This window comes from Coturnix japonica, chromosome 7 (assembly GCF_001577835.2).
Source record: "Coturnix japonica isolate 7356 chromosome 7, Coturnix japonica 2.1, whole genome shotgun sequence".
Taxonomy (NCBI): Eukaryota; Metazoa; Chordata; class Aves; order Galliformes; family Phasianidae; genus Coturnix; species Coturnix japonica.
The window spans coordinates 7974397-7998802 of NC_029522.1; the positions used below are offsets into that span (position 1 = coordinate 7974397).

General features: G+C 41.9%; 1 protein-coding gene across 2 annotated transcripts in view; it reads left to right on the forward strand.

Moving 5' to 3' along the window:
* Nucleotides 1-24406, forward strand: part of SPAG16 (sperm associated antigen 16) — a 332745-nt gene that overhangs the window by 236766 nt on the left and 71573 nt on the right. The window contains exons 15-16 of one of the 2 annotated variants that reach the window (XM_032445972.1): nt 12704-12830; nt 20842-20897. In XM_032445972.1, coding sequence (XP_032301863.1) covers nt 12704-12830; nt 20842-20882 — 168 coding nt within the window. In that variant the 3' untranslated portion in view covers nt 20883-20897. Of the gene's footprint in view, nt 1-12703; nt 12831-20841; nt 20898-24406 lie in introns of those variants that run through there. The other variant, XM_015867952.2, reaches the window with a different exon arrangement.

Here is a 24406-nt window from a genome sequence, read left to right on the forward strand (position 1 = left end):
TGTGAGGGAAAGCTTCACTGTACCTGGCAATAATATAGCATGGTCTCTAACCTGAGTATTTACTAAGAGCCTCATGCTTTAATGCAGCTTGTAATGATTAACAGGAAGCTGGAAGGCTTGTGCTGATAATCTTCCAGCTAAGCATGTTATTTTGGTAAAGAATATTATATTTGGCATTAAACCCTAAACTAAAATCATTGGTTGACATTCTTAATGATTGAATTAGTAAAAATGGAAACATCCAGAGCAGCATTCATTAAATTGAGTGAGGAATATAATTTCAGGAGCTGTAATTGCAGCTGCACAAATTAACCCTGTATATACAGAAAAACTACTGAAAAGGCTGAGTGGTTGGTCCTGAGTTGCACAACTTAGAGTTGTGACACTGGTTGGCTGGCAAAAAAAGTTCTAAGTTTCAACCTCATGTAGCACCAAGGAACCGTTTTCTTCTCCTCTCTTGGTTGCCCACCAAGAAAATGAAAATATTCCACCCTAAGTGAGTTGAATAAGGCCCTGGAGTGAGAAAGTTTTTGTTAAAACATGTGTGGTTTTTGAGGGAAAAAGCTTTTGTAGAAGCACTAACATTCCCCCATGCTGTGTTAGGAGTCCTCTCTGCAGGGTGGGATTCTGAAGGTGTAATGGTCAAACAGCCCGAAGGTTCACTTCCTTACCAGGATAGAAGTCTGTTTAAGTAGGCCCCTAAGTCACTTCAGTGGGCTTGTGATAGCTGTGGCTGAGGCTGCTGTGTGCCAAAGGAGTTCTGAAGGACCGTGAAATGCTGATTACACAGTGTGCTGTATAGAGAATGCAGGAACAAAGAGCACATTTTCCAGTTAGATCTGAGAGCTACCCAGGCAGCGTGTCCAAAGACAGAGGGATATTTTAGGAGAAGAGTATTGTATGAGGAAAAAGTAAAAATGAATAATGCCTTTATAGAGATTGAACTAATTCTCATTCAGCTCCCTAGAATGTAAGTTATTTACGATACCATACATCTTAAGACTGTAGGTAACAGTTTTTTGTTACGTGTACAGTGTTCAGTAGCATTTAGACTCCGTGATTAGCAATACTTCTGTAGAGCTGTTGTGCTGTGTGGCACTCAAAATACGCAGCCATTTGCTGAGGGCTGCCTTGTTGGGCATGAGCTTTGCGGAGAGCCTGGCTTGAGTGCCTCTGCTTGAACGAATGCTCTGCTTTGCCTTCTGATGCTGTGATTGGATTAGGAATTAAAAGGCAGGCTGGTTCTGTGCCTGTCAAAAATTTGGGAAAATTGCAGCAAAATCCACACAACTGCTTTTGAATTGATGTAGAAAATTGAATCTTTCCTTAATTTTACAGTCCCTTTTACTGTCATGCAGAGAAAATTGTTTCAGGTATTTCTTTTTCACTAGAGGCTAAGCCTTTGGGTGGAAATGTGCATGTGTGGTGGGAAGGTTGTATTTTTTAGAGGCTGCTGTACATGTTCAACCTCTCTTCAAAGTCTCTGAGTGCACTAAAAGTTGTATGTATCTTATATATGTGAATGTACCTTGCCTGGGAAACCAAAGGTGCCCTGTTTAGAGATGCCCAACCTCTAGAGACTGCACTGTAGAGGTAATTTCCCTGATTTTGGAACATTACAAGGACTTTTACCCAGAGGGTGGTGATGCACTGGCACAGGTTGCCCAAGGAGGCTGTGGATTCCCCATTCCTGGAGGCATTCAAGGCCAGGCTGGATGTGGCTCTGGGCAGCCTGGTCTGCTGGTTGGCGACCCTGCACACAGCAGGGGGTTGAAACTGGGTGATCATTGTGGTCCTTTTCAACACAGGCCATTCTATGACTCTGTGATTTCAGACAACCCCACGTAATTATTTGGTTCCATAAGACTGCTTAAATGCAGGCTAGGAATGGGCAGAAGGTGCTGGAGGGAGGAGCTTCACTCCTGCATCCAAAGGCTGCAGTGGGGACATCTGTGTCAGCCCTGGCTATCTTCTCTCATGCCCATTATAGAGAATATTAATACGTATCTGTGTAACTCAAGCAAAGATGAAAATTCAGTTCACTAGCATTTTTGTATTTGTACAAGTTTTTAATCAGGGGGGAAATGAGGAAATGGTAAAGCAGTGCAGCTTCATATAATAGGTTGCTCACAAGAAGTGGTGATCTGTTCTTGAATGTTGTCCAGCCTTTTCTACTGTGTGATAGAAAATCTAAGCACGGCCTTTAGAGCATTGGAAATCAAAGTTTTGCACGTACTTCATACAGCGCTTTCCCAGCTTGGCAAATCACCATATGTTCCTGACATACAAAGAGTATAGATGTTGGTTCAATCATTACAATTTCAAACTAGAACAAAATTCACTCCCTTATGTGTGTATACGTATGCACTCATGGTGAGATAAGGGTATAATTACTGTGCTCCTGTGTTTGTATCTATCTGCCATATTGTGTTTGTGTGATGCTTGCAGGTTGAGAAATCATTACAGAGGTTACCAGGGTTTCATACAACAAAACAAATGTTGAAGATACAGGTTGTATTAGGAAAACCTGCAAGACTATAAAAATATGCTTTGGTACCAACTGCCTGATTTTACCTCCTCAAGCCAAAATGCAAAAAGCATTTATCTCATTCTGCCATTGATTTACTGAAGGACAAATAATGTCAGACAGTTTTTAAACAAAAACAAAATTTCAATTTTGTTTACCTCTTCAGCAGTCCAGTTTGATGTCAGCTACCATTTAGCTGGGCCAATAATACTGATATCCGATGTCAGTTCTTATTCATTACTGCACCAAAATGATGCAAAAGTCAGATCTTTGCGATGTTTCTGTGGATGGCCACATAAAGCTGAGGATGTCTGACTGCATCTCACAGACACAAACAAGCAAAGGACAGAATGCAAACTCAAAAAAGTATCTGCTCTTATTGTTATTTATGTATTCAAGTGTTCACTTCTTTGCATAAACTCAAAGCCAGTTACTTACAAAGGTTACCTAGTAATATCAAACGTGTTCAATTATACATGCAAAAGGGCTAATGGGTTCTTCCTCTAGTTTATTTCTGTCTCCATGCATAAGGAATATAATTACCGATCTAAAGTGCATTTTAAATACAGATTTTGGTATCATTAGTTAACCATTTTCAGCCCACTGAATGTTGTGAGAAGTAAAACAAAGAGAACAGGAAGAAGAAATCTGTTCTGTATCTGTGTCACAGCAGGGAACAAAGCCTGCATCAATACGCTCCATTTTTTTGTTGGCAAAAAGCTCTTTCTGCTAATGGTGGAACTCAGAGAACTGTCCTAAAATACACTTCCAATCCATTCTCTGAAATATTCATGTTGCTCCCTATTTTTGGAAGTGATTTTCCTGGAATCCATTCTTCCTTTGGCCGGGCATTCCATTTAATCACTTCCCATCATCCCTGGTGCAGTTGCTGTTGGCAGATCCCTCCAGCTAGCAAGTACGTGCCTGTGGTACCCACTGCCTACAGACCAGAGCAGATCTGAAAAGCACTCCAGAAGGCTGAGACAGGTCCATCTTTAGCAGGATCAGCGTAAATATTCTTGCTCTCTGCCTCTGATACCAGAGTCTTAATATAGAAGGCTGGATAAACAAACAAGAATGTCTTTACCAAATAGCTGTGAAGTTACAAAAATGTCCCCAGCTCTTTCTCTTTCTCTCAGCAATATGTGTGCTCTTATCTGACCGTGCTACGTGTCCCAGAGAACAGAGGCGGTCTGCTAACAAAGGTGTAGCACACCTTGGAGAGTCAGTGACAGAGCAGTCCTCATTGTGGCTCACAGAGCAGATGATGCTGCCCTAGAGACCTTTACTGTCAGGGTTGTAATGCACCAATTCTTTCTGCCACAACAGTTTGCCTCATTTCTCCTGCTGTAGGATTCAGGCCTTCCTTCCATTCAACTTTGCTTATAAACCCAGGAACCCTTTCTGGTGCTCCTTGTCATCCCTGTACAGATACCTGCAGTAGATGATGGAGCATCCTGTAATGTTCAGCAAAGCAAACACACAGAAGCTTCGACAGAGAGAGATTTGCTTTCATTCTGTCTTCCTGCTACTGGGGTCTGCAAAGGGATTTCCAACCTGCCAGGAAGGGCAAGATTTCTAGTCATGTTCACCCCAGCAGGTACCTTGTGTAGGGATGGGGCAGGCTGAGAAATGTGGGGCAGACAGCAGGCAGGGAGGGCTTTGCTGCTCAATCTGCCATGATTCATTTGCGCCATGGCTAGCACTCATCTGGCTCGTTATTATTTGAACAAGACAATTCATCAGTTAATTTTGCACATCACTGCTAGGTAAGATTTTTTTTAGCGTCCAATATTGGTAGGGCAAGGGGGAATGGCTTAAAACTAAGGGGAGGTTTAGGTTAGGTGTTAGGAGGAAATTCTTTACTCAGAGGGCTGTGAGGCCCTGCCACTGCTGCCCAGAGAGCTGTGGGTGCCCCGTCCCTGGAGGTGCCTAAGGCCAGGTTAGATGGGGCCCTGGGCAGCCTGAGCTGATGGGGGGCAACCAGCCCATGGCAGGGGGTTGGAACTGAGTGGGCTTTAAGGTCCCTTCCAACCCAAACCATTCTGTGATTCTGTATAAATACACATTTACTTAAACTTCTGACTGGATTTACAGGATGCCGTGAAGTATTCTGGAATGTTTTAGGTCTGGATGTTTTAAAAGCTGAATATTTCTTTTGGTGGGTATAACAGTGCACCTAGCCTGTTGTTATTTCTTAAGTCAGTGATGGCTTATGCTTTTGGATGCCTCCTTTTTGGAGCCTCCTAGGCTTTGTGGTTGGGTTGCAGCATACATGCTGTGATGCACAGGTGACTGGATTGCAGACAACTCTGATGTCTGAAGCAGAAAGTGTGGCATCATATTTAAATGGCATTGACTTAATTTGATTCTGAGCAATTTAAAAAAAATACAAAAGCCAAAATGAAAAACATGCTGTGTGCCTTAGGTGAAATGTAGTCCTTGGAAAGATCCTCAGGAGGAGCAGCTAATGAATTGACCATGCAGGACTTTCTCTTTTGCTTTCAGACTTCAAATTTACGGTTACAAATATACTGTTATGTCCACTTGCTCGTAAGCGTAATTGAAAGAAAAAGAGATTATCTCCCTTAATGTGATTTTGTTTGCAGAATGTGGTGTTGTGCAGTGAATGTGACCCTCTGTGTATACAACCCCAGAAGCAAACGCTGCTTAGCATGCAGGACTGCGAGCAGTGTGTGAGACGTGCCCTTCTTTCTTAGAGGAGAAGAATTAATCTCTCTTTCCTAAGTTGCAACTGCAGGAATCAGAATTGTTAAAAATGGCATTTCCTGGCCTAGGCCCAACACGGCCAACCTCCCAGTGCCAGATTTATGCTGTGGATTTTGGGCCCCAGCCTAATTCATTTTTCATTTTAACAGCTGTTCTTTAAACATGTCGTTTTACAATATAAACAAAATCGGAATACCAGGATCCAGCCAGGCTTTTTGAAGTTCTATTTCCCACCTGAATTACAGTCAAACTCACCTTCATATACGATGTTTCACAGGAAATACTGTTCTAAAATACATGAGGAGGCAGGCTGGTGTCCCTGCGCTTTATGGTGTAACTCCCTCGTGTGACAGTAATTTTCTCAGTAAATCGTGAGATTTAAGCTGTTGTTACCACTGACTTGGATAGGAGAGAGCTCAGTTATGAGCCTGCCTGCCCTGCATCTGCTCACCTGCGTGGATGGGCTCCCACTGCATTAATTAGCCCCCTACCCTGGTAGGAGGGCTGCTGTCGGTATGGTTTTGCATTGCTCCATGCAGAGAAGTGAGAGTTTTTCCAACATAAAGCACATTTGCACAAAGCTAATTCCTCAGAATTAAGCAAAATGTGGTTTGGTGAAGTGAGTGTTTGCATTCAAAGAGGGCTCTTGAGCCACTTACCCTTTAGCATCAAGTTGTGGCCAGAAAGTGCTCAGAGCAGCGCTGCGCACTTGGAGGTGCACTGCATGGCTCCATTCCATAGCAGGGCTGGGTTTAACTGCATTTAGGCAAGAATGAAAGGAGGGCCAAAATTGGAAAGGCCTCTTTGTTCCGAAGATGCAATTAATCGGTAGTTGAATAAATATCACTGTTAGAAGGGCCTTGAATAATGATTTAATCTGAAAATAATTGAGAATGCAGAGCTGAAATCGAGCAGGGAGAGGAAGTCAGATCATTCTGTTTTGACATTTTGCTGATTGTTTTTTTGAGGAAGACCTTGAACCAATGGGATGCAATTTGTTGAACTGGTCATTCTTTTGTCTTGGAATACTTTGAAACCAGGAGAAACGTTCCATTCATGTGCTCATAGGAGTACAGAGATGGGCCAAACATCCAGACATCCATGAGAACGTTTATAAAGTATAGATATTCCTTCCTTGTGCATTTGGATTCCCTTACAGATTGCCCAAGGACGTTATAGTCAAATATCAAGTTGAACTTCTTCACTTTCTGCACTCCTTTGATGATCTCTGTGTTTTAAGAAGGCACCTGTAGTTTATTCATAGGTATTTTTCCCCACTCAGATGTTGTATTTTGTAAAATGGCCCACAGTTTACCGTTTCAACAATAGCTCTGTTGGCACTAACAGTAATTTATGCATTTATGAGAGCACGTAGCACATGTATATATTCACATTACTGCAGTGAATGCTGCCCTGTTTTTGAAAATCAACTGATTTATGTTTGAATGACAACAAAATCCCAGTACAAGAACATGGCACGCCTTCAGAATTGCAATGCATTTTGCTTTCAGGAGTGTCTAATCAGGTAATGATGTCACCCAGCTTCAGTTCAGTCATGTTGGCTCTCAGAAGAGCAAGAAAAGCCAGTAATGGCAATTATCATTCATCTCCTCCTCTCGCTGCTCAGTTCCCAGAATTCAAAGGCCCTTCTTTGATGGTTAAAAAGGAAAAACAAAATTGATTATTTTAAACCTCTCTGTAAAAGATATTGCTCTCTTTGCAGTGCCGTTTCAAGTGCAATGTCAACGGTGGCTAGCAGTAACTCTGCAGGGAGTGCAGTGATCTTGGGTTTCATATGTAAATTTATGCAAAGGGCTTCTGCAAGCCTGGCATGTGTTGCTCTCCTCAAACACCACAAGGCACTTCACACTACTTGATGTGGCAAAGAGAAGAGTGATTCCCTCTGTTTCTCACAGCGAGAGGAAAGTCTGCAGAGTGCATGTAAACAAGTGAGAGACCCATGATCCATCATTATTTTTAAAGGTGGTGGAAATGGAGATTTGCTGCAGCGAAGCTCTGCCGTCATCTTTGATTATTTTCAATGGAACTCCTCCTTTGTTGAACAGAAGGAATGTTCTTTATGGGTCTCTGCATGCTCTGAAAGGATAAAGTTAATAATCTAGAAATAATGGCACTTGAGGATATATTCTTCACCTTGTCACAAAATCATCGCTGAGAAAAAGGGAATGAGATAAACATTTCTACTGTGATATCTTTAAGCTCCTTAGTGTGCTGTGGCCCACATACCTGTTCATTTATCAGCACGCACATCTCATCCACATCTTTTTTCCCATTCCCAACATATTTGTTTCTCCTCTTTCCAATAACAACAGACTTTGGTCGCTACTCACACGGAGCAAACACATCAGTGTACTTCTCCGGTAAGAGCTCTCCCTCCTGCTCCCAAGGGCTGCCTGGCTGTTCACATGCTGTGTGTTGTTTGCACTGACAGCACTCATCCTTTGGCCAGAGCTCTCTCTCCTTGGAGACCCTGAAGGTCAGGAGAGCCAGCAACATAATCTGTGCCAGGACCAGAACCATCCATGCTCCCAAAGACAGAAAACACCCGTTGTGCTGAGAGATAGTAATCTCCCTCCAGTTAGTGGGGTAGGTGCTGAGACTGCCTTGTAAGTGAGCTTGAAAGAGAGCTTGGAGCAAATTCTTGTAGTTATGAATCCATAATGGTTTTTAATAATAGATATTGTCTTTTATCAAATGCTTGCAGAGCATGTAGAGCTGTGCTTGTGAGGGAGGTTGCTCTTGCCCCAGAGCATGCACAGTCAGTGCGCACAAAACTTGCACATTGGGCCATAATGTTAAGAGAAAAACAGCCCGGTGAGTTATTGCAGCAAGTTGCAGAACTTTTAATAGTCAACTGCACAGTGCAGAATGAGGAGCTGTCTCTTGACAACTGCAAATAAAGCCGGAAGAACCAACTGTGAAGCTGTGAAGACTCTTCATCTATGTTGACTCCCCTCTCTTCCAGAAGAGCTCATCCTGCCAACTGGTGTCTATTAGGTTAAGAAAAAAAAAGCCATAGGGAGGGAGTACCAGACCCCAGTTGCCTAAGCTCTAGATGTTTATTGTCTGTAGCTGCCTTGAGGCATATATGGTTACTTTGATTGTGATGTAAGATCAAAACTGAGAAGGAAATATCAGATGTGAAGGTACTGGCACTGCCTGTAATCTCCACTCTTGATAAAAATAAGTCATAATACCACCACACTCTCGAGGTGGTCATGTTGTTCTGTAGTTTTACCAAGTTAAGTAACTCCGTGTCTTTCTAAGAAGATTTTCATTTGAAACCAGAGTGCTTTTAAACCCAGTGCTTCAAAAATGGGTGGTGATTGATTAGTCATCAGTCTAATAATGGAACACATCTGCATTTTTTTCCTCCATCTGTGTGCTATTTTGCATAATTCATTTGGCTTAATAGGACATTAAAATCTTTTTTCCTGTTAAAGCTGCACCACATTCATCCACCCCTGCTTGGATTCCCTTGGGATTCCCCTGCCTTGGCTCTCTGCAGCTCAGAAAGCCTCAGTCCAGCCCACGAGATGTGATGGCTCAGTCACAGGACTGTTGGCTGCTTGTGCCCCATCATACTTTCTGACTGCTGTTAGCTTTTGTATTACATCAAGGCATGAGGTTAACAGCTCTCACCAGGTTCCTGATGTGCTTCATGCTGTAAATGTGGGAGGTAATGATTCGTCCTCTTTAGAAATACGTTAATGCATATAAAATGGTGGTAGAGTTAAGTGACTTGGGATGTGTCCCACAGGGTGCACCTTAGAAATGCTTATTTCCCCACTCTGTCTCAGTCGGAGGCAGCTGAGGCTGCTCATCGTGCGTCTTATGGGGCTCCATGGCAGGCAGTTTCCAGCTGCAGCTGCTCAAGCACAGAACAGATGCCAGAAGTGCTGTGTCACCAGGCCAGGGCCAGGTAGGTGATGGGAGATGGGGTCTGTGCAGGGAGCTGTGAATGCGGTATCGTTACCTGATGCTCCGCAAGCAAAGGAAGTTCTCAAAGTGACAGTGAGCTCCTTCACTAACTGTTTAACCTAAAATATTCACAAAGGGCCATGGAACAACTGCTGACCTTCCTTCAGAACTAAACTAGGATGAGAATACTGCTGGGGCGGGGGTTATTGCAGCCTAAGTTAGATAAAGCTATCTGCCACAGTTCATGTGTTACTGATACACAGTAATCTTCAGGAAATTAAATTAACTTGTACCTCATGCTTAATTTCATTGTTAATCATTATTAATATTCACTAGAAAAACAAAACAAAACAAAAAACAAAAATAAGGTATGTCAAAAAAAAAAAAAAGGAAAACAAGATTTAAAAAACTTAATGGAAATGATATAAATCTGTTAATTTCTCATTAGCAGACATCATCCTGAGGCTACAAGAAATTATTTTACAGTGGTTTTTAAGTGCCTTTTGAGATTGGGATTATGTTGCATGTACCCACTGTAGAGGGGATCTACAATAATATAGGGATGTGTACTAGGAGGCAGGAAAGGATGTCTGGAGGTAGAACTGTAAAGGCAAAGTCCGTTGCAGCTTGGAACCAGTCTCTCAATTCAAACTAATTGAATCCTTGCATAAATTTTTAATTACTCGAGCATGCACACACACAAAAGTACCAGCTTAATTGTATAGGCTAGGAAGGAGCTCTCACCAGTTTCATGAATCATTCTACATGCTCCTTGATTACAGAATATCATATGTAGGTCATGCCAAAAAGATGCCGCCTATTTATTCCCCTGGCAAGTACAACTGATACAAAGAGCACAATAACCCTACGTGATAGAGCAAACTCTCATCTACGGAACATTGTTTTTCAACACAGTCACCACTGTTAGCAGTGCATTTTTGCCAGCAGTTAACAAAAGGCTGCATGCTGCACTCGTAATCATCTGCACCAGCACAGATGATCCACTGTCACCACTGCTGAAACACACCATCCACCACCTCACCATGCTTACACCCACTGCTTGGACTCCATAAGCATTCAGTAACTGTCAGTGAATGTCTGGGGGTGCTGTTCTTTACACATAAGGAATTCAGCTTAGGAGGCATTACTTTTGGAGCAGCCACTGTACTACTGAACTTCGGTAATGCAGTATAAAATGTAGTCTGAATGAAAACCATACAATGTAGAGCTCCTTTTGCACGTCGTCTTCTCCTTGGATCTCATTGTACCTTGCTTTTAAATGTAGGAAGATCAGTTGAGCCCTAATAGTCCAGCTTGCTGTTTGGTAAAATATAGTATTGAAAAGCCATCATAAAAAGAGATGTTATTGTGGCAGGAAGCAAAACTCTTCTCCAAGAGCAAGACAGTTCATTCTTCTGTGAATGACTGGAACGGTAGCTACGAAAGGAATGAAAAAGCCAAAAGCTCATACAGGAATTAGTAATGATTCCACTTTAAAGCTTTTGAAAATGGCCCATGGCCAGAAGCAAATGAGTTCGTTTAACATATGATTTATTCCTTTCTTCGTCTCTGAATGGCACATAGCGTCAAATTGTCCTTAAGTTTGATTACATTCACAGTTTATTTGTTCCTGTTGAGAAGTTGTTATCCCACATCTTCATCTCTCTTGATTTAGAAAAGGTGTGTAATGGGGGTCAAGGCGAGTGAATAAGTGAAATGTAATAGCTGACTCATTAACAAATCCTTTTGGTATGCTTTTGGCGTAGGAACTGCGTAGGTATCAGCAGTAATTAAAGCACTGGATAATAAGGTTGTGGGCAGAGTATTCTGAGGTACAGAAAATGCCTGCTGTCATAGGTTGTGCATTGCCACCAGAGTCCTGTACGTTAGCATGTGTTACAGGTTGCCATCAGAACCCTGCATTTTCTCAGTTGTTTTTGCAGATGAGATCTGCTCCTTTTCATGCACGCTGGGCACGATATCCTACTGTGTGTGTGGCATTGATGCACAGAGTGTTTGTACCAGGCACCTGGGAGGAAATGGATAGAAAGTCTGCAGAGTTTTGTCAGTAGGTGCTGGTTGATAGTGTTTCTGGGATAGACTACAAACCCTTTGGAGCAGGATCATCTTTTGTAGCTTGTTTGCACAGCACCAAGCAGAGAGGGATGCTGCTTCCACACCAGGTTTGTCCAGCCCTGTTTCATTCACGTGGATCTGTGAGGATCCTGCAGGCCAGTCCTTTCTGGCATGGCTGCACATTGCAGCCTGCAGAGAACTTAAGTAATGTTTTGGGGCCTTCAGTGTATCTTACACGTTGTGCCTACCAGCAATTTGGCACATAACAGAGATGGATGAAAATAAATGTGGTAGTGAATAGGATGACAAGATTAAAAGAGGATAGGGAATGGAAAGGGAAGAATGCATGGCGATGTTTTTCCTCTGAAAATGTGCTTTATTGAGATCCAGATCAAACCATGCCACAGTCCAGAGTGTAACTGTTGTATTTATTTTATTCTGTTTTGTGCATGGCTTGCTTGACCTCTTTGTTTGCACAGGCTGAACTTAAACTTTTGCTACTGTTGAAATGAAAGAGTCGGGCAAGTATGGTTGAACAGATAGTAAATGAATAGCTCCTCCATCAAGTTCAGCAGCACCACACTTGCTGAGGTGCAATGTAAATAGGGTAACTCTGCTTTTTTGCAAAGCAGTGAGTGCTGAGATGCTATGCATTGCCAGCTGAATTCTGGCAGATGACTGCTTTGTTTCTATGTATTACTCCATATTGTTCCCTGTAACAAGCCGTAATGGAGCTCTGACAGCTGAGTACCCTACAAATGGACCTAAAGATTTCATTAAACTTTGACCATGATAGTGTTTTGCAGGCTGTTCCTTTCTGCTTGAGAACACAATGGATACTTTCTGATCTTAATTCCTCTTTGCTAGACGGCCACAAGCATTTTCTTGCATAAAAATTGACTGAATATGACAAAGCCATGGATGTGGCACCTGACCAGTGTTTTACCTGAGTCTCAGTTCTGTTTCATTGTGATTCTCCTGCAAAACATTATCTGTTAATCTATTCTCTAACCGTTGCACAAATTGGAAAAAAACATTGACTTTAATGACTCTGAATACACACCAGCTGAGCTGCTTTGGGGATTCAGCATTTCAAATCTTTATACTGGAGGTTTAAATAGGAAGTAAATCCTGTGTCTCTGTGAGAGTTATAATCACAAGCCGTATTTTTGTAGTATTAAAATCCAAAATGACCTCTGTTCTCTCTTTTACTTAAGGTTTCTAATAAACTGTTTTCTTTAGTAGTTCTGGTCTTCAAGTTAATGTAGCAGTCAAGAGGCTGCGATAACCAAACGCATTAACTTATTTTTACTTAAATACATAAGTTTCAGTGCCTGGCATCAGGATGTATCCCAGCCCTGCATCGTTTGCATTCTTCTGTGCCAAAATATCTAATTAACGCCTTGGTTTTGTTTCCAACCTGGACAGAGCAACATGATTGCTTCCGTCGATACCTGTGGTGTGCTGAAGCTGTGGGACGTGCGGCAGGCGGATCCCATCCAGTCTGTGGATACAGGCCCCCGTTCTGCCAACCAGGTCGCCTTCGATTACTCAGGTAGGATGCTTTCCCAACTTTATTTGGTCTAAGTCACGTTTTGTTTTGGAATGTCTCTGAAGTTCTGAAGCTAGCTAGCATATGAGAAGCAGCATAGATGTGTTCATGTGAAAGACAAGACATCCTTTAATACCAACTGGTGATGAATGCGCTCATTTTCTATGGACTAGATTGGCAATTTGGACTAATGGTCCGCTTGTTTAGAAGAAAAAATGCACAAGAAAAAGAAGTGCAATTACAAAATTATTAAGTAAAACACATAAATGATCACTGTGAGTAGAAAACTTAGTGAAACTGCTTCTGTTTCAGTGCTGTTTATTCTTCAGTACTGTTTGTTCTTTTGCTAATTCTGTAGTTGCATTTCATAACCAACTTTACTGAGTCCTCTTATAATCACTTCAGAACTTCATTGTGTTGACAGGATTGCTAACAGTGCACAAAATAACCAGGTATTTTTTATCATCAGCCATGCATTGCTGTGTCAGCAGTATTGCAAATGAAGGTGCGTTTTCATTTGAAGAGGGGCTATTGGAAAACTGTTGTTTTTTGTTGTTATAGAAAGTATATTAATTCTCTATTCCAAAGCATGGACAAGCACTTATATTGCAGCACAGAATTTGCTCCTAGCTCAGAAAGTCATTGTAACTCAAAGGAGGGATGATATGATAACTTATAAATATTGCTTATTGAGTACTGAAGGGATAAATATTGCTTATTGCTTATTTTAAAATGTGTATGCATTTGCATTGTGTGTTAAATGTGAGCAATGTGACGTTTCAGTAGAGTATGAGAGAGAATTAAGGGATCATTTCGAGAAAGACTAATAACACATTTTGTCATCATGACCCACATACTGTGGAATACATAATATCAATATCTGAGCCACTTGGCAGAAAACTTTGCCATCAAACTCTATTGTATTTATGTAGCATTTTCACAGATCTCTCTACTGTACCATTAAATAATAAGGTATTTTTGTTTCCAACGATAAGATACATCGACACTGTCCATTTTGACAGCTTCCTAAAGACAAATTAAACCACTGTTCTATTTATGTGCGTAATTTGGAACAAGAGCACATTTTTTTCTTGAGGAGGATTTGAAGACGATTTCATGTCTGGAGCATAATGCTGGGTCATTTGCAAAGGAATCACATAGCTGAAAACTGCAGCAGCACTGCTTCTAGCCAGATGGGAGCTTTCCAGTAGAAAGGTTATTGGCTTCAGGTAATCTAAATGGGCAAAATTTCCCATCATTTGGATAAAATCCAGGATTTTCTCTGCACGAGTAACCACAAAACAGAGATATCAAATTGAGATGGATGATCAGAATGAGACATAATGTAAAAGGACACAAATACACCTAGCTAAAGATATGGAGATATCTGGCTGAGAGAGACCTATACAACATCTATGTTTTGAGCTGCCCTTTCTGCTCAGGATATAGAAGTTGTGGTCTCTTCATGCCTGCATAACCTCACCAGGGACTTGGGGTGAGGCATGCTGGCACTGCCCACACGCACACCCCGACTGAACAGGCAGCACCTATCTGCAGAGCAGGCCTTGTTGGCAGATACCTGTTTGTTGTGGAGCAGCTTTCAGGTTGCTTGGCGAGTGCTGTGGCTGTCAGGAATGCATTCTCAGCACTGCATCTGGGTGGTGTGGTGCAGCATCTTTTAGCAAAGCCATGTGTGGCCAGATTGGTTACTGCTAGAACTGCAGTACGGGACTCATAGACCTAAAGCTCATGGATGTGTAGCTTATGCTGACAACTTGCAGTCATAATTATTTTCTGGCTTAGACTCAGGCTAACTAAACCAGAGTTAATCTTGAGTGATCCAGAGATGGCTTTTGGTGCATCAGCATGAGTGGTGTGTGATGTGTTTGTTGCAACACAGAGAACTTGATAAAATGATCCAGCCAGTTCCAATATTGTCTATTTAATAATGTACTCATCTATACGTGGACTTGGTCAGACTATTCAGTCAGTCACCTGTGTGGGCTTAGCAAGAAGTAATGACTATGCTGAAATAAGTCAAACAGCCAGAAATCCACCCAGGTGACGATGGAAGAATATATCCCATGTTTAACTAGCAGCCTGATGGGCACTGACAGAACTGTCTCATCTGAGACCTCTGTCTGTGGCGAAGCTTGGGTGGATGTTTCTGACCTTATCAAAGTGTGGCTTAATTACTAGCTGTATGGCTCCGTCTCTCCTGGTGATATACTGCCTAGTGTAAAATACTTGACTGCATTAATAGTCATATGCAGAAAACAAATTGTTCAGCTTCCTGCAGGTGGATTTAATTACTAGATTAGAGAGCCATGGTTGAACAGGTTTTTTTTTATCCTGCCCAGTAATTATTTAAATTATGGCTAATAATGATAGAGGAGCTTTATGAACTGTTTGTCTGTATCAGCAAATGATACTTAAGTCAGAGATAGTAAGGCCTAACTTATGGGAGATTTTATTTGTTTTTCCTTTGTATTGTTTTTAAGTAATTATAATAGCAAATGTAATGTGGATGGGGACATCTTAACCTGTTATTTTAAAGTGGAAATACCGTTCCTTGGTGTTAGTTTCACTGCGTGGAATTTGCTCAACAAAGAAATAGCACCAAGAAGGAGAATGAAAGCTACTGGGATTTACCCAGTGGCCTTAGAGCAGACGGGTCTTGCTAACTTTCGCGAGCTGAATGCTGTTCATAGCACAGATGTTTGACCATGAAGCCATTTTGTTCTTTATTAGAGCCACACTCATATCTTAAATGAGTTAATGAAGAAAATGTTGGGAATGAACGTTTCTACTTTAGATTGCCTTCTCTGTTCCTCTTGCTATCATGACTTAGTCTGATCGGGGTCATTGAGGTTTTGAAATTCCCATGGACTAAGTTAAGGTTAAATGGAAGCAACTGATCAGTTGAATCTTTATTTGTATCCCACTACAGTACTTAGAACAATACGTGGAGTGTATCTACATACCTATACTTTATTAGCAGTAAGCTATGACAACATGCCTTGCATTATGTTCAAATATAACTTGAAAAGGGAAATAGAAGAGAGAGAGGGAGAAGAAAAGAGAGATTACATAGGCAGGGAAAGAAAATCCAGTTCACCACTTTTGGCTTAAGTGTATTCTCTGGTCTGGTAATATTTGTGTGGTTGGTGCATACCTGGCCATACATGGAGTTACAGTCTTTTCTACTTACTGCAAAAAGGGAATGTTTCATGTACATACCTGTAGTTTTCGTGATTTAGCATCACAGAATCACAGAATGGTTTGAGTTGTAAGGGACCCTTAAAGGTCCTTTAGCCCACAGGATTCACCTGGGCCCAGTGTTTGAGCCTTTCTAGATCTCTGGATGATATCCTGTCCCTTGGGCACGTTGAGAGCACTGATTGATGTCATCTGCAGACCTGCTGAGTGTGCACTCCATCCCACTGTCGGTATTACTGATGAAGGTGTTACACTGGAGGGACACCACTGGTAGCTGACTTTGCATTGGACAGCCTTACTCTGAGGTGTGAAACATCTTGTGATATAAGGAAGTGGTTTATTTTAAAAGATAGGAGCTCTGGGGTGCAGAAGACAGATAGTGTTAGGAAGTGGCTTTGGAGCCAGTGGCACTTTCTGCTGTGGTGGGGTTAGGGTAACTGCTCAGCTGTGCTATCTGATAGCCAGCTTAATTTGCTTAATTGCACCCACACGACAGGACCATTAGTAGGAGTTGGCTGTTAGCCCAGTGGGTGACAGAACTGTTTGCTGTCTGGTTTTGGTGTTAAACAGTGATCCAAAGAATCTGTGTATCTGTGATACTGAATGTAGAATTATACTTAGCAGGACTTGTTGGGATGTCATTGCTGAAGCATCCTTAACATTTGCACTAGGCATGGGCTAGTTCTAACACTTTTAAAGCCATGGGTGATCCACACACGGATGGAAGCACAGGCTTCCCACACTTCAGTTTCAGTAGATCTATTTGCTGCAAAGCCAAGCTTGTGTTGAGGTGTTAAGCGTTGGTCCTTTCTCTTCTTTCTTAGCCCGTTCCCTTCACATTTCTGGTCAATAACATTTCAGTGTTGCTGAGCACATACAGCTTGATCTCCAAATGCCAGGTTTTTTTTCTGGGCTGGAAGAAACTGTCCCGTGTTGGAAAGCTGCATGGTTAAGTTCTGCCATTTGCTGCTGGCTGCAATGGGAGCTGGGCCCACACCTCCCCTCCCCAGCCTCTGGAGAGGCTGCATGTACCTGCAGTGATCCAGATATTAAGAAAACTGGGCAATTGTGTAGTTTCTGAAGCTTCCTTTTTATATCTCTTGCCCTTTTGCTTACAGTTAAAGTCACACTTGATGGGCGAAGAATCTCTAGTGCAGAATTCACCACAGTAATCATTTTAGCAACAATCTGCTTTTGTCCGTATAGTGCGATTATGTGCTGAAATTAATGTGTATTTTCCCTGTGACCCCCATTTCTCACTAAAAACCTTTTTTTTCATTACAATGCTTTATTGCTTTGTGTTCTTTAATCTCTAGGGCAGATTACTTGATAGCAGCAATTGATTGCTTAGGGTGCTCTCTCCCATGTGGTTCAATGCTTAAGTCCTTCCTCATTCTCAGTGTTCATACATACTGTTGTCGTCTAAACGGTCTCAACTCAGTTGATTTTAATTTAAGCTATTGCCGATTAACACAGACTTCTAGTGACTGATCTGGGAATTGAAATATGAAGAATTAACCGAGCACTGAAGTGACCGCTTGTTCCATTCTCAGTTCAGGCTGACCCATGTCTTTCCTCTCACGTTCCTGGCCTCAGCTCATCCCGCTGGGTGTCACTGCAGGCATGGTCCTTCATGCACCATGTGTGCACTCATACTGCACCCATGGATTTGCTGATGGGGCTCTCCTGAAGTTAATTGGGTGCATGTGCGTGAATTAATTGGGTGTCAGTGCATAAGGTGCTCGGGCAGACATGCGTGAAGTGGTGGGGCATTCGTGTAGAAGAGGATTGGAAACTCATGCAGGAGTCCGATGGGTGCTCATGCATGAGCTGATTGGAAGAATGCAGATTAATGCTGCTATGCAGAGAGATCAGTATGGACTGAAATAGGTCTGGGTACAGACTTGCCCTGGCACTAAAGTTTTCAAGCATATCTCAGACAGCTCGTGATTGAGTTATCACTTTGGGCTTGTTGTAGTTCCACCTACCAGGGGCAGTAGGGTGATGAAGCCCTATTATAGATCACATCTTTCCAATTCCTTTGAAATATTTGCCCCTCACTTTGAAAATCGAGACTAGTTCCTCCCTGTTTTACTTCTTTTCTCTTAGTTCTCTTCCTTTCCTTCATTGCAAACAATGGAGGGTCTCTATTGCTTTTTCCTTTCCCCTCGCTCTCTCCTTTTCCCTGGGTCAGCCCTCTTCCTTTGAAGGGTGCTTTGGACATCTGTTGACCACCTGTCATTCCTACAGTCATCATAAAGGGATGTACCATAGGGCTGCGTTCATTATTTGCTGATAATCCCTTTTCTTCTCTTTCTCTCCCTCGAGTGCTGCTGCGTTTCCTTCCTTGTTTTCAGCATTTGTTTTCCTGGCCGTAAAATTCTCTACTTCGGAGGCAGAGGGTGGTGTGGAACTCATGTAAATATGAGTTGATTGACAGATGGTTTTGTCTCCCAGTTCCACGGGGGTGTGGAACTATCACTGCTCTGCTTTCTGGCTGCTCCAGCTTTACAAAAGAGAAAAAGTTGGCAATTAATTTTTCGCTTCTGTTGATCAGAAGAGCTTTGCCATGCAGTATTTCTGTTGTGTCATAACCATTTTTCAACATGAGCAAACTCCACAATGTTTAAATATATTAGAAGGGATTCTCAAAATATACAACTTTGTTGCCAGTACACACATAATTTGAGATGTATGAAATGTTTGTCCTTTGGAAAGAGAAGGGAGGTGGCTTGGAAGCCCTGTTTTGCATTTTCTCTCTAGTTGCAGGGTAGTATTTAGTCTTTGCCTGTGTTTTCTTTGCTGAGCTAATGAGGGTGGGGACTGTGTAGGGCTGCAGGCAATTGCTTTGAGCTTTGAGCACTTTGAAGAGATTAGCCCCATTGATATTCCCTTCATCTTTGTTAGAGAGGAATGCATCTTTCCCTCGAGTGCAGAGGAGATGGACAGCTATTTAATAGAGCCAGCCTTTTTGCAAGTAGCTACTGTAGTACTGAATATTCCCATCCCGCTTGCATGCATAGATACAGCAGAAAAACAGTGTTCTGAAAGCCAGGACTGTGCCTCATTAGAGCAATACATGTCGGGAACTTCTGGGGGGGACCCCAGGTTGAACAGGTTATTATTATCTGACTGGTGAAATGTTATCCTTCAAGGAGGAGCAACAGTTTCAGCTGTTCAGGCAGTCTGCCAAAACATGGTGATGAGCAAATTGTTTGTTCCAGTAGTAAATGAAGGGAACGTCCACATGATTTTTGCCATCCTTGTATTAAACTAACAGAAGCTGAAAGTAATTGGAGGTTTATGCATCCCAAGTGGGACATAGCTGATCAAAAATTTGATTCTCCAGCAGCTACCCACAAACTGAATTAAAAGGGTTTTCAACAGGTTGTTTTTTTATAATCCCACTTAAACTAGACATGAGTTTTAAAATATGAATGTATTCAGCATCTCATTTCTAGCATTTACTGCTTTTATGACTTTATTAGGCCCGTGTATTCTCTTTTATATTTATTGTTTATATTACTTTCAGCTCACAGAGCGCTACAATTAGCAAATTCCCACTTTGAACATATTTACAGTGATTGAATGAGAACTTGTTTCTTTCACTCAAATCACACAGCTCCACATCAAGCCTGGCTTAGATACAAGAGCTTCATCTCCTGATTAGCTTGTTTCCTGCAGACATTCAGGGTAAGGGCTCCTGAAGGTCATTGCAGACTCACAACTATCCAGGCCTTGTGTTCCGAGTGGAGCATCCCTATTATATTTAAAGAAGTGAATCAATACTGAATTCATCAGTCATATCTGTAATAAAAAGCAAGGATTTCTGAAATAAGATATTATATTGACCTAGTATTTGTGTGAGCTTTGCATATGTTCAACAAGCAAGCAAGAACAGTGTTGGCACATTCTCTGCCAAGGACTGGATGGATCAGGTAATACGTAAGGGAGAAGCCATTTGCACTTTCATCACTGCTCATCAATAACCAAGAGTCATTCATTAGCTGGTAACTTTGTGGATTGATCCAGAATTATGCAGGGTGTAGTACTTACACTTATAAAAAAGATGCAATTGGACATTCTGATTTAGGGGCAGCAGATACTCATGCAGAAGGAGATGGAGTCTGTTCAGATTGAATACTGAAAAAAAAAAAAAATTATCAGTAATTTAGCTAGTTGGGTCAGTTTAGCCACCATTCCTGTTCTGTCTAGAAGCAAATTGTCTATTTTCTTTTTGAATATTTTAAAGCTAAATGTCAGGTGTTTTCATATAAAATGAGCTTTAAACGGTCCATAACAGGAAGGAAGCAAGATTAGCTTTCCACTTGGTTGTTTTTTTGGTACAAGCTAGGTTGAATTTGAATAGCATACTTATAGCTACTTAAAAACTACATTTTCATCAAGCTTGCTGGTTGTTTTTTTTTCAGTAAACCTTTTAGAAGATAACTGAACTCCAAAGTAGAGTTATTCACCTTTGATTTAGTTAACAGGTAACTTACTATGGATGCCTATATAGTAATTACAAAAGAAAAAGCAATGATCTGATTCCTTGCTATAGCTCTTCCACTCGATACATGAAATACATTCACAAACTGGCTCTTTTCATAGCTTTGAAAGTGGCATCTCCTCTCAAGCAAAAGATCATCTTTAAATTATGTATGCTGTCTATAGCCTTTTTTTGTTTTCATGTTATTGACAAATTGTCAGAGGAGCTAAAATGCCTAATCATCAATTGCAAGTGATCCATGAGGTTATGCAAAATAAATTGATTAGCAGTATAATCTCCATCTAGATGTCCTGGGAGTACTTGGTGTTTTTTATGAACCAGACTGAGAGTCTTTGCATGCACAGCTGGAAAAGGGTGAGTCAGACAAAGTCCAGGATATCAGCACTTACGCTTTTGCCACTAACAGCCTCTTAATTTTTGGAGGCCTGTAGGCCAACAAAACAAACTGCTGGCTTGGAACATTTGACCCTCTCCTCCTCTTTTCCACTCTCAACAAGACATAGATTGGTATTTAAATCCAACAGGTGGGGAGTGACTTTCTAACCTGATGGTTCCCTTGAAACCGGTGAGCCAACTGTGTTGGAAGTTCTTCAGGAGCAAAGATGGATTTGCTCTAGTCTACACATGCTGTCTATCAGGTGGGGTTTTCAAGGGCTTCTGAGGACTTGGGATGAGAAGCAAGAATTGTAGCTTTGTCCCACAGCTGAAAGTAGGATGGCTTTCCTTCTGTGTGCAACCTTGAGATTTACATGGCCTAATTGTTATCTTTATCCATGAAGGAAAGGGACTTGGGCATCTGCAGTTCTTCTTCAGGTGGAATGAATTTAAGGCTTGGGATAAAATTTCATTTAAATTATGCTTATGCAAAACTATTCCTTGAAGAAATTTTTTTTAGATGGATTTCATTCTGAAGCCTTCAAATATAGCCTGTCCTTTCACAAAAGGGTGCACAAGCAAATGCCTGGCCATTAACAGGGCAAAAAGTAGTTGTTGTGCCAAGATTTTGGGGCAACAAAATAAAGCATTTAATTCCTTTTCTTCTTCTGTGGCAAAATGCTGTGTATGATGGTGACTGAGAAAATAAGGACAAAAAGAAACTAAGTGACCACCCTCCGAAGCCCAGCCTGGTTGTTAGAACTGTTTGGTTTGGTTTTCCTTTTGGTTTAACATCATTTCTGTGTCTGTCTCTCAACTTGCAGAAACACATTTTGTGTGGAGTTTTTTCTCCCTGAGTTTCACAGGCTGTTGGGGAGTAGGGGAAAATCTACTCAGGTGCTGTTTTTCCCCTCTGAAATTGATTGAAGGGAAGGCGACATCTGATTGAATCCTTTAATTCCTCCTAGAGGAACGGGGCCCTGCACAATCTCTTTGAGACATGGTGAAGTCTCAGTTTTAAATAGAAGCTTAATGAGGTTTCCTGGTTTTGTTCTCAAAGAAGTATCCACAGTGATGAAAAGATCTCTGTCCTGAGTGACAAAGGGCAGCACACAGTCTGTTACTGACTTGTTGTGATTAAGGGTGTGTTTGTTCATCAGAGCCATTCTGAGTTTCCTAGAATCAGGTTACATCTGCTGTTCCCTCACTTAAGCCCACAGTGCCTTGAGATCTTTCAGCAAGTCATTGAAATGTGCCGTTGTCTTGAAAAACACAAGTAATGTTCCACTATCAGTGAACTTCAATATTCACCTTTCCTCACAAAACGTATATTATTATGCCGAGTAACACAAGTCCCAGAGTAGGTGTCACGTTCTTCTGGCTGTCTGTTTCTGTTCTGATGTTGGCAGGTCACCCTTCCTCCTGTACTTCCCAGCCCCATCAAAGACTGAAGCAGGTTTCAGAGCTGTGGTTTCCCATATTAAAGCTCCGGTAACTCTTCACTGTGGTGTGACATTTCTCCTTGCATCAAGTAAATCTCTTCCTTATTGTACGAGCGAATTTATTAGAGCTGTAAAGAAACCCACCTCACCAGCTGATTTCCAAGCTCCTTTTGGAAACTGCTGTAATGTTTGCTGCCAAACATTCCTCTGACACACATTCAGTAGGTTTCCTGCTTCAGTAGCTGCTTTGGTTAGTTTTGTATTTAAGGTTTTATAGAGCACCTGTTTGAATACTCAGTGATTCTGGCAAGCATTTAGTCATTTTATTTGAAGATTTATGACTTCTGCTCCATGTTAAGAACAACAGCAAAGCAGCCTGAGCAGGTATATCTCAGCAGCCATCTCTGTGCATAGTTCTGCTTCCTGGCATGGCTGAAGCTGGTTGCATTTGTTTGAAATAATTCACAAGTGGCTTTCTAATCTGTAATAGAGGAGAGGGGCGTAGGCTTTTGGTACAAGGATGACCTCACCTTTGTCTGAACAGATGATTATTTGTATTAAAGACGTGTGATTCCTTCAACCAGAGGCATCTGTCTATAAAATACAGAGTGCTTCAGCTTCTTAGCTGGATGTGCATCCGTAGTTGGATGCTAAGATCAGGAGTTAACAATATCCTTGGAGTACAAGTGTAGCTGAATTTGAGAATTGGAATGTGCATCCTGCAACAGAACACTTTAAAAGCAGTATGCATAATAGGCATTTTTAGTATGGACTGTAATTAATGATGAGTATTTTAGCTGTATTTGCAAGCTAAGTTTGAGCACTGGCAAAACACAGAGTTGCCTGGAGTCAAGGGCTGATGGAGCAGCAGAACTGTGAGCTTCATTTAGGCAGATAAACCCTCTGAGTCACACACAGGGATAGCAAATCCATGCCAGCACTGGAACAGGCTATGGCCAGGAGGGCTCTTCCGTGTCCTCCCTGAGCAGCCTGTGCTAGCACTGAGCTGCCTGGCTCTTGGATCACACAGCCTTCCTCTCACAGCTTCTGAGGCTGATGTGAAGTGTTCCTGGGATCTGCCTTGTGATGTTGGTGTCGTGATTGATCTGATGTTCTTGTAATGTTTAATTACGAATTAATTATAACGTTTATTATTGATTTTTTTTCTTAATGTGTTTGCATAACTTAGTAGACAACTCTACTGCTTGATAGGACTGCAGGAACAGTAGCACAAAATGAGGGGAAACAAGGCTGAGTGCAGTGAGCGCTGCTTTTCTGTTGTTGGTGCAGAACACAACGAAAGGAGACAGGAATAGAAGTCTGTGAGAACGGATCACACAGACATTATTGAACATTTCCTTAGTCACAGCTGCCCGGGAATACTCTCCTAGAGTGTCATCCAAAGCCTTGGCTGGTTAGTAGAGCTGAAGTTTGGAGAGAAGGTTGATGGTGTTTGCTGGCAGCACTGAACATTCCCCTGGCATCAGGAGCCTCGTGCAGCAGGTTCTCTGCAGACAGCCAGGGTTCAGAGGACCAGGTTTTGGAGGATCATCTCTCAGGGCTGGTTCTTTTCAGGGAGAACAGTACAGCCTCAGACCTCAAAGAAGGATTTCCTCTTGAGCTCCGGGTGGCTGTTGTTGTAGCCCAGCCTCAGCCTGCTGGCTGGCAAGCTGTCTGCTGTCTGTCCAGGATGTTTGTCAGTGAAACCTGATGGGGACTCAGCTACAAAAGCAACAGCTGGTTGCTTTGCTTGTTAGGGTTTTGTTAGGTTGGACCTCTCAGCTCTGTGACGTTTTGTCAAAGACCTTCACTGGAAGCTGTATCCTCCTAGCTTAAATTTCCTCTGCCTGCATGCTGCCAGCTTGGGGGCTCTTGGGGTTGCTTGTTTCAAACTTTTATGCTATCCAGGGACACTGTTATGTATTCTATAATAAATCCTTTTCATTCATTGTTCATTTATTTTCAGTTAGCGTTTTCCTTCTACTGCTGAGAAAGCTCTTCTGTTCTTAGATTTGATGTTCACTTCTGTGATT